Source organism: Eucyclogobius newberryi, unplaced genomic scaffold (genome assembly GCF_026437365.1).
Source record: "Eucyclogobius newberryi isolate DKJ021-1_F unplaced genomic scaffold, fEucNew1.0.hap1 SCAF_3, whole genome shotgun sequence".
In the NCBI taxonomy this organism is placed as follows: domain Eukaryota; kingdom Metazoa; phylum Chordata; class Actinopteri; order Gobiiformes; family Gobiidae; genus Eucyclogobius; species Eucyclogobius newberryi.
In genome coordinates, this window is record NW_027315945.1 from 34,163,951 (window position 1) to 34,178,207 (window position 14,257).

At 43.5% G+C, this 14,257-nt stretch overlaps 1 protein-coding gene across 1 annotated transcript in view; it reads right to left on the reverse strand.

Moving 5' to 3' along the window:
• ephb6 (eph receptor B6) overlaps nt 1–14,257 on the reverse strand; it is a 51,692-nt gene that overhangs the window by 7,306 nt on the left and 30,129 nt on the right. The window contains exon 3 of the mRNA XM_072460764.1: nt 1,108–1,380. Coding sequence (XP_072316865.1) covers nt 1,108–1,380 — 273 coding nt within the window. The remainder of the gene's footprint in view (nt 1–1,107; nt 1,381–14,257) is intronic.

Genomic DNA, 14,257 nt, shown 5'->3' on the forward strand with positions numbered 1-14,257 from the left:
GATATATATCAGATGTTTGATGTCCTTAGTCACCTCTACGTGAAGAATAATGATATATATCAGATGTTTGATGTCCTTAGTCACCTCTACTTGAAGAATAGGGATATATTTGAGATGTTTGATGTCCTTGGTCACCTTTACTTGAAGAATAAGGATATATATATTATATGAGATGTTTGATGTCCCCGGTCACCTCTACGTGAGGAATAATGATATATATGAGATGTTTGATGTCCCCGGTCACCTCTACGTGAAGAATAATGATATATATGAGATGTTTGATGTCCTTGGTCACCTCTACTTGAAGAATAAGGATATATATATATCAGATGTTTGATGTCCTTAGTCACCTCTACTTGAAGAATAATGATATATACGAGATGTTTGATGTCCCCGGTCACCTCTACGTGAAGAATAATGATATATACGAGATGTTTGATGTCCTTGGTCACCTCTACTTGAAGAATAATGATATATATGAGATGTTTGATGTCCCCGGTCACCTCTACGTGAAGAATAATGATATATATGAGATGTTTGATGTCCTTAGTCACCTCTAAGTGAAGAATAATGATATATATGAGATGTTTGATGTCCCCGGTCACCTCTACGTGAAGAATAATGATATATATCAGATGTTGATGTCCTTAGTCACCTCTACTTGAAGAATAATGATATATATGAGATGTTTGATGTCCCCGGTCACCTCTACGTGAAGAATAATGATATATATGAGATGTTTAATGTCCTTAGTCACCTCTACTTGAAGAATAATGATTTATATGAGATGTTTGATGTCCTTGGTCACCTCTACGTGAAGAATAATGATATATATGAGATGTTTGATGTCCCCGGTCACCTCTATGTGAAGAATAATGATATATATGAGATGTTTGATGTCCCCGGTCACCTCTACGTGAAGAATAATGATATATATCAGATGTTTGATGTCCTTGGTCACCTCTACGTGAAGAATAATGATATATATGAGATGTTTGATGTCCCTGGTCACCTCTACGTGAAGAATAAGGATATATATGAGATGTTGATGTCCTTAGTCACCTCTACTTGAAGAATAAGGATATATATGAGATGTTTAATGGTTACCTCGGCGGCCCAGGTCCTCTCCAGCTCCCTCTGCGAGTCGGCCTGCTTGTAAAACAGCGTGAGGGTCTCGCGGCAGGACGGCGAGGGCGACCGCAGGCTGGCGCAGTCCCGCACGGAGAACTTGAGTGTGACGAAGACCCTCGGGGCGGATCGGCGGAGCAGGAAGGGCGTGGCCAGCCAGTTGTCCTGCAGCCGAGCGTTCTGGTTCACGTTACACACCTCGAACGTCCGGATGAGCTTCGCTTTGTCGTCCAGAACTGAGACCTCGTCCCACTGCAACACAGGGAGGACGACGGGACAGTGAGCAGCTTATCCTCTTTGTCTGGTTTGTTCTAGTTTATTTATTTGTGAAAAGGCATATCATTATTTTCTAGATGGTTGATAATGGTATTGTTAAGGTTTATGCTGAATTTAGTAAGTAAGAAATAGGGCTGCAACCACCATCAATTGACTAATTGTGACTATTTGATTATAAAAGTAATTGTATTTTGATAATAGTAATCATCATCTGGACTATAGACTCTAAAACACAGAAAATGTCAGTCATTCCTTGTGTAGAAATCTAATAATTATTTATTTTAACGATATGGAAGAGGTGGAATGATCGTGTTCTCTTCTAATGAGAAACGCAGGGCAATAGGACTGAAAGAATAACTAAATAAAGTGAACTGAACTGAAGGGTAATTGTATTCATCATTATAATGTCCACCACAGAAAATGCAATATCATTTATACATATAATATCTCTTAACCGTGTAGTTTAGGCCTCAACAAACATGTTCTTAATAAACACGTGCGAGTCTATAAAAAATAGTTTGTATTTTTAAGTTTTGGTTTGTGAAAAGCGCAAGATAAATGAAATGTACTTACTTTAATATTGAACTATCACATTTGTTCATATACATCAATTAAAATCACAAGATAGGGGGTAGGTGAAAACGGTAATTTTCTGAGCACTCAAGCCTCAAATGAAGGACAATTGAAGATTACTTATAACTTATAACATGCATGAATTAAATGAAGAGTAAACATTGTGCTGTTTTGTTTTTGATATATTTTTCATGATATGTCTAGTTTAATATTTAGGTTTTCAAATTTACACTGCAAACCAACTCAAATTATAATTTTTTTTCAAAAGATGGAAGCTCTTAAAAAGTACTGCCTTTCATAAAATAATTTTAAAAAACAGCAGCCGAATGAAGAATATAGTGAAGAATACAGTCGAATATGAAAAGCAGCATCACTCCAGAGGCTGCATCATAAAAAGGTACAACATTACTTTTAGTGGATCCAACATATTTAACAGTCGACACATTATTTGATGAGTGAGTTACCTGGAGTTTTGTGAGACTTTAATCTGCCTTTTCATGAAAATGCTGTTTCCTAACACTTCTAGAGACAGGGAACAGTTTCAAGAGCTCACTTTATTCGACTAATCAAAGCGCAGGCCATGTCTTTAGTAGACCGAGGACTTCTACGGTCGACCACAGCCCTGAACACCACACTGAGCTCAAAAAAACAACAGCTCGTAGTGTATTTTAAGTGTATTTGTACCTCTTTCTCTGTAAGTAGTCCAAGGTTTTACCCTGAGGCCGGCTGACTCACACAGTCATACTCTCTGTTACTGCGTTTCTCTCCAGGTACTCATCGTGCCACTGCCCAAAGACAAACATACCGTGTGTAGGTGTATTGTTCAAAATAAATGCCCAAAGTGTGTCAGCGTGCAGGGCTGGTGCTAGCTCTCTGGCGGGGGCTTCGGGCGCGATGCTTTGTGGGGGGGCCGCCTTTTCAAATATAACATGTTTCTTTTCCGTTTAGTTCAGCCTTCACGAGCAAATTCAATTACAGTATTAACAAGACCGTGATCAATTTGTGTCAAGACTGGCGCCTGACGAGACGGGAGAGCGGGACGCCGATAAGTCAATGGTCTATTGATTTGGATGGTGGAAAAAGGCAGCGGGATGCCGCTTTTATTTAACCTTTATTAATCCAGGGGAGTCGATTGAAGACGAATTCACATTTACGACGACGAAGAGGCAAGAGAAGCACAAAGAGCGACGCAAAAACATTTCATCTGTCACACATTCGACTATTTAAAAAAGAGTAGGAAAGAGCCACTCAAAAACTCATCAGATACACGTCTTAACGATGTCGTGAAGGCAGTGGATCGTGTGGCGTGAGCAGGACATCCACACGCAAAGCTCGTTATGCTCCATTTTGAGACGGAAACAGATCTTCACGCGTCGTTACATTTATATAACTGCTTATAATAATATAATAATAATGTCAAGTCTGCATTCAGTTAAGTAACAACGCAAAGTTAGTTAGAGAATCGAACACAAATGAAAGAAAAAGAGCCTCAAGAAAAACAAACATGAAGGCTTTTTCAAAATTTGTTTGGTGGAAAAGAGCCAAGAATTGTAGGTGAGAGAAGCGTTAATTTGTCATTTTTGCACCTTTTTCTTTCCTTTTAATGCAGACCGTCCATTCCTGTCCCCAGTGGTCAGCACATGGACAGCTCCGTTGCCGTCCAGGCTCCGAGGAGTCGAGGGGAGCTCATGTTCAACCCTCACGAGCACAAGCAACTGACGTTTTCAGCTGGAACTGGAATAATGGTGGGCTTATCTCACACTGAGACTGAGCATTCCTGAGTGACACTGCAGTATTTATGAACTTATATTAATCATACATGGTTTATTTAACTTGGATCTCACTTTGGGGAAGAGTGGATTATTCAGATCCGCCTCAGATGGGAAACTTTTCAATTCGATTTATTTTAGTAACGCCCCAAATCACAACAGCCGTTGCATTGAAGAGCAACGCTGAAAGGAAGATTAAACAATGGAATGCAGATTAAACAATGAAAAGCAGATGAAACAATTATGGAGCTTTCAGGACACGTTGCAAGCAGAGAGTTACAGTAGTCTTTCAAAAAGCGGCTAACGTTAGCGTCTTTAGACCGCGACTATTTAAGAGTGGTTTACGCACAAACAGGACTAAACAGTGTTAGAGGAGATGGACCAAATGACGGACAGAACAACACAGAGGTTTGGAACGTACGGAGCATAAATGAGCCTGGAGTCCAGGGCTATTCAATATATGTCCCAAGGGCCAAATCAGGCCCTCCAAGCAACTAAATCCGGCCCACGATCCATCGTCAACATATTAAAAATAATAATGAAATCTTGTTTACTGGTTTATTTCTGGATTCGCACTAGTTTACACCTGGTTTGGTCTTGGTTTAGCGTGTTTTTAATCCTGCTTTAGACCTGTTTTGGTTCTGGGTTAGTCCTAGTTTTATTCCGGTTCAGTCCTGGATGGGCAATTTTGTACATTATTTCTCAAAAACCCAGTGTTGGTGTTTGACCCAAAATGTTACCGTAGTGACAAGACACCTCTGGCCCAGAGGCCTTGGCCCACCAAAAATCTGTCCCTCTGGAAAAAGAAGTTGAATAGCCCTGTTGTAGTCTTTTGGCCAGAGGGGCTCTGCACATGTGCCCCCCCTGCTTATGCCACACAACCATCAGTGTGTCTGATGTAAGGCCAAAGGAAAAAAAAGTGATTGAAGATTGCAGTACGTTGAAGATTGCGTTAATGTTTCAGTTCCATTTGCCTTGGTTTTCTTTTGCCGGGATGTTGCGTAACGACCCACATTTTGTCTGGCACAGGGCGAATCGGAGTAATAAAGCCACATTACCTTGGGCGGCGCCACCTTTGTGAACGAGCCGCGTATCAGACGTGTTAATGCGGCCGCACGTTCACGCCGCGCCAATTACTCAGCACAGCCGCTCAAAAGATGAAAAGACTTTGATTCGAGGCTGCGTGGCCGTGACTGACAAGCAGGGCCTTTTCCTGTTGTATCACACAGGAATTATGTATTAGGCCTCATCATCATTATTCACCTCGCGACAATAGCGACGGGACAAAAGGTCTCAACCCCCTGCCGCGCCGCTTTCACCCCGCGGGGCTGTTTGCGCGGCGGGCTCGCGGGCTCGCCTCTTGTGGCCCTGACAGCAGATATGAACGGCCTCGCACATGACGGAGCGCGCCCGACGTCCGGAATAATGATCAGATCCGAGCGCAGATAGAAGGGTCTGGGGAGCTGTCAGGGAAACGGATGGACGGGACGGCGTAGCGATTCAGAGGCTTGTCAGACGCAGGGATGAGAGATGGGGGGGACACTCTGGGGGGGAGTAAACAGGCTGCATGGGAAGGCGAGGCTTGAACAAAGTTGGGAGACACTGGATGAGTAAAAGGATGGCATTTACAGCAAACTTTGAATCTGAAAAGGAGAGAGGTGGATTGTGATTGTGACACGGATCCAGCCTCAATATGGAAATGTGGGTACTTCTGATTTTAAACAAATACAGATATCTGGGGACACTAAAGACAGGTACTTTCCTTATGGCAGCACCGTTTAAGCAAAGATGAGATCTCACTAACCACAGCAGCCTCTGAATAAAACGTCTGCACTCATTACTTGCATGGATTGATTGGCAGATACCATAGACTAACATTTGAAAACTATACAAAGAACATTAGGTTAATGCTTAGTACTTAGAAAGACCTTCAGACAGAGGTCGTTCTTTACACCAGGCTGGGGAACGATGTGCTCCTCTGTTTGAGGCGCTTCATACAGGTTTGACATGGCGTAAGGTGAAGTGTTTGTGTTCCCTTGAAGTCTTTGTTTTTCTGTCCTTTGCAGCAGAACAGGAACCGAACTGAATAGCATTTTTTAATCAAGTCAAGTCAGGCCTGATTGATGTTTGTTAATCCATCCCATAAACGTGAAATGAAACATATTTCTGGCGGCTGGGAAAAAGGCCGTCATGATGAAATGGATGACATGAGTTACATCTTCGATCAAGGACTGACTGACATTATAATGGACACACGGAGGATGGAAATGGACTTTGGACTGGGTCGGGCCACTATTTTGGGTTCGACGTGCCGTGATGTTTGTTTATGGATGTTCCTCTGTTCATTCTGTCTTGTTGGTCGCTTTCTGGTCCTTCTCTGTTTTTTTTTCTGTTGTCATTTGTTTTTTGTCTTTTCTTTGCAAAAATTAAATTAATTTTTAATTTAAATTAAAAACTTGATTAAATGCAAGAGTTTCAGAAATACAAAATAAAAGTAATAGGTTTGTACATCTATTAGTATGTTATTATATGGTTGTTTACTTTTGCATGTTCTTTTAATTGTTTTTAATTGTTCTAAGGGTAATAGTGTTAGGTGTTAGGGTTCTATATGGACCTTTTTGTGTCCGAAATAAAAGATTGTCCTGAATAATGCTGAGGTTGGTTATCCAAGCAATTTACAGTCAAACAATTGGAGAAAAAATATATAAGAAAAATGTTTTTACACAATGTCCACAAATAAAAGATTTCAAATTCTTAAAGGTTGAATGGATGATTTTTTTGCCCCAAATCCGAGTCTTATTTCCTCGTGGCATGGACGGCCGATTAGTCCTGCCACGTATCAATCATAAAACGCACCTACCGCTCACCTGCAGCCGCGTGCGGCTCGTCCTCATGAGCAGCACGTTTCCGCGTGTCTAAGCGCATTGATCTATCATAATATAGTTCCCTCAGTGTACGGGACGAAATGAAGACGGAGAAAGACAGTTCGAGCTGTCTCATAAGAGACGGAAATCTACGGGAGACGAGAGATGTGATGCGGTCCGTCGCGCTGTTGTATCAGTCCGCACAGGGGAGTGCGGATGCGCACTTCCACTTGTGTTTTCAAATCGCCGATTGTCCATTGTGCCTTTAACAGGAACAGAAAGCCCACAATGCCCCATTCACCCTCCTGATGGAGCTTTTGTTTTTTCTATGATTTGAGAGGAGGGGGGATGAGGGGGGATGAGGGGGGATGAGGGGGGATGAGGGGGGGAGAGGGGGGGTGAGGGGGGGTGAGGGGGGGTGAGGGGGGATGAGGGGACGGGGACGTTGGAACTTGGGAGAAAAACAGGGACGACTCATCTTTGTGATTTGATTTGAACCGAAATTCCAGAGCGTCGTTGAGCGGCTGCGAGGTCGAGGGAGCCGGGGACACAAACACTACAGGACATATGCAAACGCACACACACAAACACTACAAGACATATGCAAACGCACACACACACACACACACACACACACACACACAGGACATATGCAAACGCACACTACGACCAACTGAACACACACTCTATGCTTACTGATATGTCTTAAATGAGACTTTTACTACTTTAAAGGGCACATATCACGTATTATTTGTACCGTATTTTGCGGACTATAAGTCACACTTTTTTTCATAGTTTTGGCCGGGGTGCAACTTATACTTATATTTATACTTAGGCTACCCCAAATAAATTGTCTGTTTGCTGTAACCCGACCCAACATTTTTCAAGTGGGTCGGTCGGTAGGTAAATTCTTATTTTTTTTACTTTGAAGGCAAAAAAAAAAAATCAAAATGTTGCCATTTTTTGACTCAGAGTGACCGCCAGGGGTCAGGCTTCAACAGTCCAGGGGTCAGGCTTCAACAGTCCAGGGGTTAGGTTTCAACAGTCCAGGGGTCAGGCTTCAACAGTCCAGGGGTCAGGCTTCAACAGTCCAGGGGTTAGGTTTCAACAGTCCAGGGGTCAGGCTTCAACAGTCCAGGGGTCAGGCTTCAACAGTCCAGGGGTCAGGCTTCAACAGTCCAGGGGTTAGGTTTCAACAGTCCAGGGGTCAGGCTTCAACAGTCCAGGGGTTAGGTTTCAACAGTCCAGGGGTCAGGCTTCAACAGTCCAGGGGTCAGGCTTCAACAGTCCAGGGGTCAGGCTTCAACAGTCCAGGGGTCAGGCTTCAACAGTCCAGGGGTTAGGTTTCAACAGTCCAGGGGTCAGGCTTCAACAGTCCAGGGGTAAGGCTTCAACAGTCCAGGGGTTAGGTTTCAACAGTCAATGACGGAAAACGTCCAGATCAACCCGATCGGGAAACTAAATCTCCCGATTTTAAGATATTTCAATCGACCTTCTGTACGCCGTTATCCTTTATTTTGGTAGTGAAGGCGAGCGGGGGGAACATGCGGGGGACACGGGCGCCGTCACGTTTATTGTGATGACGCTGCTGGGCGTGTTTCAATCCCAGAATGCAATGCGCAAGTCAAATTTAAATGAAGCCACACCATGGCTTAGAACGGTATGAGCGGTGGCCAGGCCAGTGGCGCTGACAGAGCCAAATCAACAAATAAAAGGCAATATAGGTTCACTCCTGCATAGTCTGTTTAATACAGAAGCATATGGAGGACCAAAAATGAAGACGCGTTGAGCAATGTGTTATTTGTCCCCTAGGATGAAAGGTAGGTTTACCAGTGCTATAAAAATTATTCCACACCTTTTTTTTTTAACAAAATGCTGATCTTTTTTTTTAGTCGGCTAGTTTTATACCGGGTCAGTCAGGTTACGGCAAACAGACCTATTATTTTGCTCAGCCTTATATACTTATAATTATACTCCGGGGCGACTTATATGTGATATTATTTGTTATTTTCACACTTGCAACCACATTTCATACTCCAGGGTGACTTATATGTTTTTTTCTTCTCTATAATGCATTTTTTTTGGCTGGTGCCACTTATTCTCCGGTTCAACTTATAGTCCGGAAAATACAGTATTTATATTAAGTCTTTTGAGCATTTGTGAGGCAATCCCTTATTCATAATTGTGTTAAGGCATTTCCTAGGGCTACAATTAGTGATTATTTAAATTTTTCAAGTGATCCAGAAATAGTTAGATCGCAAAAACTCTATAAAAATGATTTTTTTCTTACACACAATACAGTTTTTCCATCAAAATTTTTACAAAATCCATGTTTGAAGGTTGAGATTTTGTTGTTATTTGAATGTATGTGACTTCATTTCAGGTTAAAGGATTCACCAACACAACAAATATAGATCTACTAACTAAATACATCTAAACTAAGTACACTACACAACTCAAAAGAGGATAAATAAGACGTTGAAAGGCGAAACGACGCGACGGCTCGTCTGTAACGTTCGGGAGAATAAGTACGACAAGAGGCAAGAAAAACACGCAAACGCCTGAAGCAAAAGAAAGGGACGGTTTATGAGGGGAATCATGAGCACTGGGTTAAAAAGACTCTCTCTCTCCATCTCTTTCTCTCTTCTTTCTCCCCCCCCCCCCCGCTCGTCCTTCCTTGTCTGTTCTTTTACTTCTTTCAGTTTGGAGCCCTGGGGTCAAATAACCATATCTCCATCTCATGAGCACTTCCAATCCCTGCACTGGAGAGGAAAGAGGGGAAAAGAAAAAGTCCTCTCCCTCTTTCCTCTCTCTTTTCTCTCTTCGCTTTCTTCTCTCTCTTCTATCTCTTCTCCCTGTTCTCTCCCTTCTCTCTTTTCCCTCTCCTTTCTCTCTTCTCCGTCTTCTCTCTCTTCTCTTCCCTCCCTCTTCTCTCTCTTTTCCCTCTTCTCTCCCCTCTCTCTTGTCTTCCCTCTTCACTCTCTTCTCTTCCCTCCCTGTTCTCTCCCTCCCTTATCTCTCTTCCCTCCCTCTTCTCTCTCCCTTCACTCTTCCCTCTCTCTTCTCTCCTTCTTCTCCCTCTTCTCTTCCCTCTCTCTTCACTCTCTTCTCTTCCCTCCCTCTTTTCTCTCCCTTCACTCTTCCCTCTCTCTTCTCTCCTTCTTCTCCCTCTTCTCTTCCCTCTCTCTTCACTCTCTTCTCTTCCCTCCCTCTTTTCTCTCCCTTCACTCTTCCCTCTCTCTTCTCTCCTTCTTCTCCCTCTTCTCTTCCCTCTCTCTTCTCTCCTTCTTCTCCCTCTTCTCTTCCCTCTCTCTTCTCTCCTTCTTCTCCCTCTTCTCTTCCCTCTCTCTTCTCTCCTTCTTCTCCCTCTTCTCTTCCCTCCCTCTTCTCTCTCTGCTCTCCCTCTTCTCTCTTCCCTCTCTCTCTTCTCTCCCTTCCCTCTCTCTTCTCTCCCTCTCTCCTCCCTCTTCCCTCTCTTCTCCCTTTCTTCTTCCTTCTCCCTCTTCTCTCTCCCCTCCCTCTTCTCTCTCTTCCCTCCCTCTCTCTTCTCTCCCTCCCCTCTCTCTTCTCTCCCTTCTCCCTCTTCTCTCCCTCTCTCTCCTCCCTCTTCCCTCCCTCTTCCCTCTCTTCTCCCTTTCTTCTTCCTTCTCCCTCTTCTCTCTCCTCTCTCTTCCCTCCCTCTTCTCTCTCTTCCCTCCCTCTCTCTTCTCTCCCTCCCCTCTCTCTTCTCTCCCTTCTCCCTCTTCTCTCCCTCTCTCTCCTCCCTCTTCCCTCCCTCTTCCCTCTCTTCTCCCTTTCTTCTTCCTTCTCCCTCTTCTCTCTCCTCTCTCTTCCCTCCCTCTTCTCTCTCTTCCCTCCCTCTCTCTTCTCTCCCTCCCCTCTCTCTTCTCTCCCTTCTCCCTCTTCTCTCCCTCTCTCTCCTCCCTCTTCCCTCCCTCTCTCTCCTCCCTCTTCCCTCTCTTCTCTCTCCTTCACACGCAGACAAACCGGATAAATAAAGCTCGTCCTTCGTCTGCAGCTGCCAGGAGCGGTTCACCAATCCCCAAAACTACATCAGCCACTAATTAATGAAGCCCCGTGCACAATTATGGTCGGCGGCAGAGGGCCACACCGGGGCGATAATGGCGGCCCGCGGCGGCGTTGGCTTCGGCGAGCGGCGTCTGCCAGATGTTTCAGACAGAGACTCCACTGTTTACTTTGGGCTTTGAAGACGTTTGCGCTTGATGCCTCGTGGTTTTTATAGACAGTTTTGAGTCCCAGTATCAGTGTAACTTTGGAGGTGGAAAGTTCACTGTGTGCCATCCAAGAACATTTTCTCAATCTTACCGACTACGTACTTTGTGAACACGGGTGCAATAATGAGGGAAAAAAAGAATGAAAAATGACCTCTATATTAGTTTGCATCCTCTCAATAACGACGGTCAGAAGATATTTTAACAAAGCATCAGGAATGAGCTAAACTTGATCTGTAAATGTCTTTATTGAGGTTCAAGTATGTGAATGGACCGTACATTTTACCACAAAAATACTGAAATACCCTCGTTTGAGAGACTACCGTATTTTCCGCACTATAGGGTGCACTGTTGTTTTTGAGCAAATCAAAGGCTTTTAAGGGCGCCTTAAAGTGTGGAAAATACGGTACACTGGACTTTTCTGTCTCCTCTTGAGCTCATTTTGAATAGATGAATGGGTATTCAAATTTTTTGAATACCACAACTGCAAAATCTCTTTTTTTACATTCCATTCAATTAGCCTACTGCCATTAACCCTTCCAATGTTTTGAATATTGTGTTCAGCATCCTTGAGTGCCCAGAAAATGCATTATTATCATTATTACCTCTCATTATTACCTATTTGCGAGATGTTTAAGAATTATACACGTATATACATAACTTGGGACCTTCCAGTACTTTCATTCTAGATGAGTTAGTATGCAAACTTGACCAAACCAATGTGATACAATTTACCATAAACATTCATCAAAAGGTTCACAGTCTGAGGCACCTGCAAACTGCTCCCAGTCCCGGTTAAAAAACACACATCCTGCACATGTCTACGCATCTATTGCACTTTACATCAACCATAAGGTACAGATAAATTAGCAGTTATAGTGCTCTAGTATCCATCAATTAATCCACATCCATCAAACAATTACCGTCTTTTCCGGATTATAAGTTTGTACATTTTTACAACTTTTTACATAGTTTTGGCCGGGGTACGACTTATATGTGATATTATTAGTTATTTTCACACTGGCAACAGCATTGCACATGACAACCGCAGGAGGGCGCTCTAGGTTCTAAGCGACGCAGAAGAAGAATCTGCACTTCTACCTCTGGAGTTTGTGGAGTTGTTTAGAAATGACACAGAGGAAGAAGAATACAATGGATTTAGTGATTTGGGGTAAAACTGATGATTTGGTAAACTTGTTAGCATGTTCTTTATGCTATAGTTATCTGAATAACTGTTAAAATGTTATATACTTATACTCCAGTGCGACTTATATATGTTTTTCCTTCTCTATTATGCATGTTTTGGCTGCAATTTATCAACTTATAGCGACTTATACTCCGGAAAGTACGGTAATAAATGCACTACAGCAAATTCAAGATGTTTTTTCTTCACAGTTTAGAAGAGAGATTGACGTGGAATGTTTATATGTGCCTCGCCATCGGAATTGTCGGACCAAGTCGGCCTCGGTGAAACTGAGAAAAACAGCATTTTACTTTTTTTTCCCCAAATTTGTGATTTTCGTTTTTTTGCAGAATGTGCTAGTTGAAGATATGGACCAGCCATTCGATGTATCAGATAACAGTATTTGCAGCATTAAAAGCATAAATAAAGCCGTTTAAAATGTGGTGTTTTCGGGCGCTCTCTGGACGTGCAGAGGGGGTGTGACCGCATTTCCATATGAACAGCTGCGCTATTGTAGTCAGCCAATGGGCTGAGCCGCCAGCCGCATGGCTACTTGATAAGCAGCAACACAGGGACACGCAACACACGCTGTGTAAAATCAGTTGAAAAATGGATCCTTCTGCTATCGCTTCGGAGCTTAACAGAGGTTGTTACAGCTCCACGCTTTTGGATTATTTCTGCGAAAAGTCCGCTTATCCAGATGACTATCTAAGTTCTGAATCTGAAGATGACCTCACAGATGACGAACGTGATTTCATCCAGCTGGAAAATATCCCTAGTCTACGGCTGACCTTAGATGAGGAGGAAGATGGGTTTTGGACAGAGGAAGGAGCGCCCGGTCACGCCGAAGAGCTGCAGCGTGAAATAACAGACGCTATAGCCACGGTTACTTTTGCAGGAGAGAACGAAGAGTTGGAAAAGATCCGTAACTTTGACTGCAAATGTTACTCAAGAAGAAAAGAAAATTCTCTACTCTCAAGCAAATCGTGTAGCGGGAAACTCACTCCAGAACTCATGTACAAGCTACGGAGCGACTCATTAGCAGCAGAAAGAGAGTGGCAGGATATGAGAATTATCGGACATATGGAAGCAAACAGACGTTCTGTCATCACTTCTGAGCTGACGACGTCCACGAAAAAGCCCCAGAAGAAGCGCAAGTTTGCCCGGACAAGCTTTTTCATAGGAGGCACGGAAGTCTGCAGAAGTACTTTCCTGTTCCTCATGGCGTAAGTAATGATTAATATTAAATACGCCTGTTTTAGTGTGCTGTTGTGGTCGTGTTTGTGTTGTGAGTGCCTGTTTTGTTGAGCCATCACAAGCTAGCTAGCCACGTAGCGCCGCTAGCCCCGGCCGTACCCGCTCTTCCGCGTTTTAAGTCTTAAATACGACGTAAACGTCAGAATGTGAATAATGCAGAATAAATGGCATCACAAACACGCTTGAAAGTTATGTTTTGGTGTGCTGTTGTGGTCGTGTTTGTGTTGTGAGTGCCTGTTTTGTTGAGCCATCACAAGCTAGCTAGCCACGTAGCGCCGCTAGCCCCGGCCGTACCCGCTCTTCCGCGTTTTAAGTCTTAAATACGACGTAAACGTCAGAATGTGAATAATGCAGAATAAATGGCATCACAAACACGCTTGAAAGTTATGTTTTGGTGTGCTGTTGTGGTCGTGTTTGTGTTGTGAGTGCCTGTTTTGTTGAGCCATCACAAGCTAGCTAGCCACGTAGCGCCGCTAGCCCCGGCCGTACCCGCTCCTCCGCGTTTTAAGTCTTAAATACGACGTAATCGTCAGAATGTGAATAATGCAGAATAAATGGCATCACAAACACGCTTGAAAGTTACGTTTTGGTGTGCTGTTGGAATATCAGCTACTACGCACTACAGCTGTTCTGCCTCCGGTTGACAATCTCCATGTCCTGGTCCCACCTGGATTGAACATTGACAGGCAGACCTACCTGCATGAAAAAATCAGGCCTTTCTGTGCTGACGAGGCAAAAGACATCACATGCCCAGCGCCGAGAGTCACAGCACAGAAGACGAATGTGCAAAAGAGGCTGCGGACGTAATTGGACTCTGATGGTGTACCTATGATGTCTATTATCTCATATGTTGCAGTTCGTATACCTGGCTCTGGCATCTGTTTATAAGAGTTCTTCTATTGAGGGTGTTTTTTAAACTTCCTATAAATTATCTGTCCTTTCCCCCTGTATCTACTGCGTTGTAACATTAAAGGC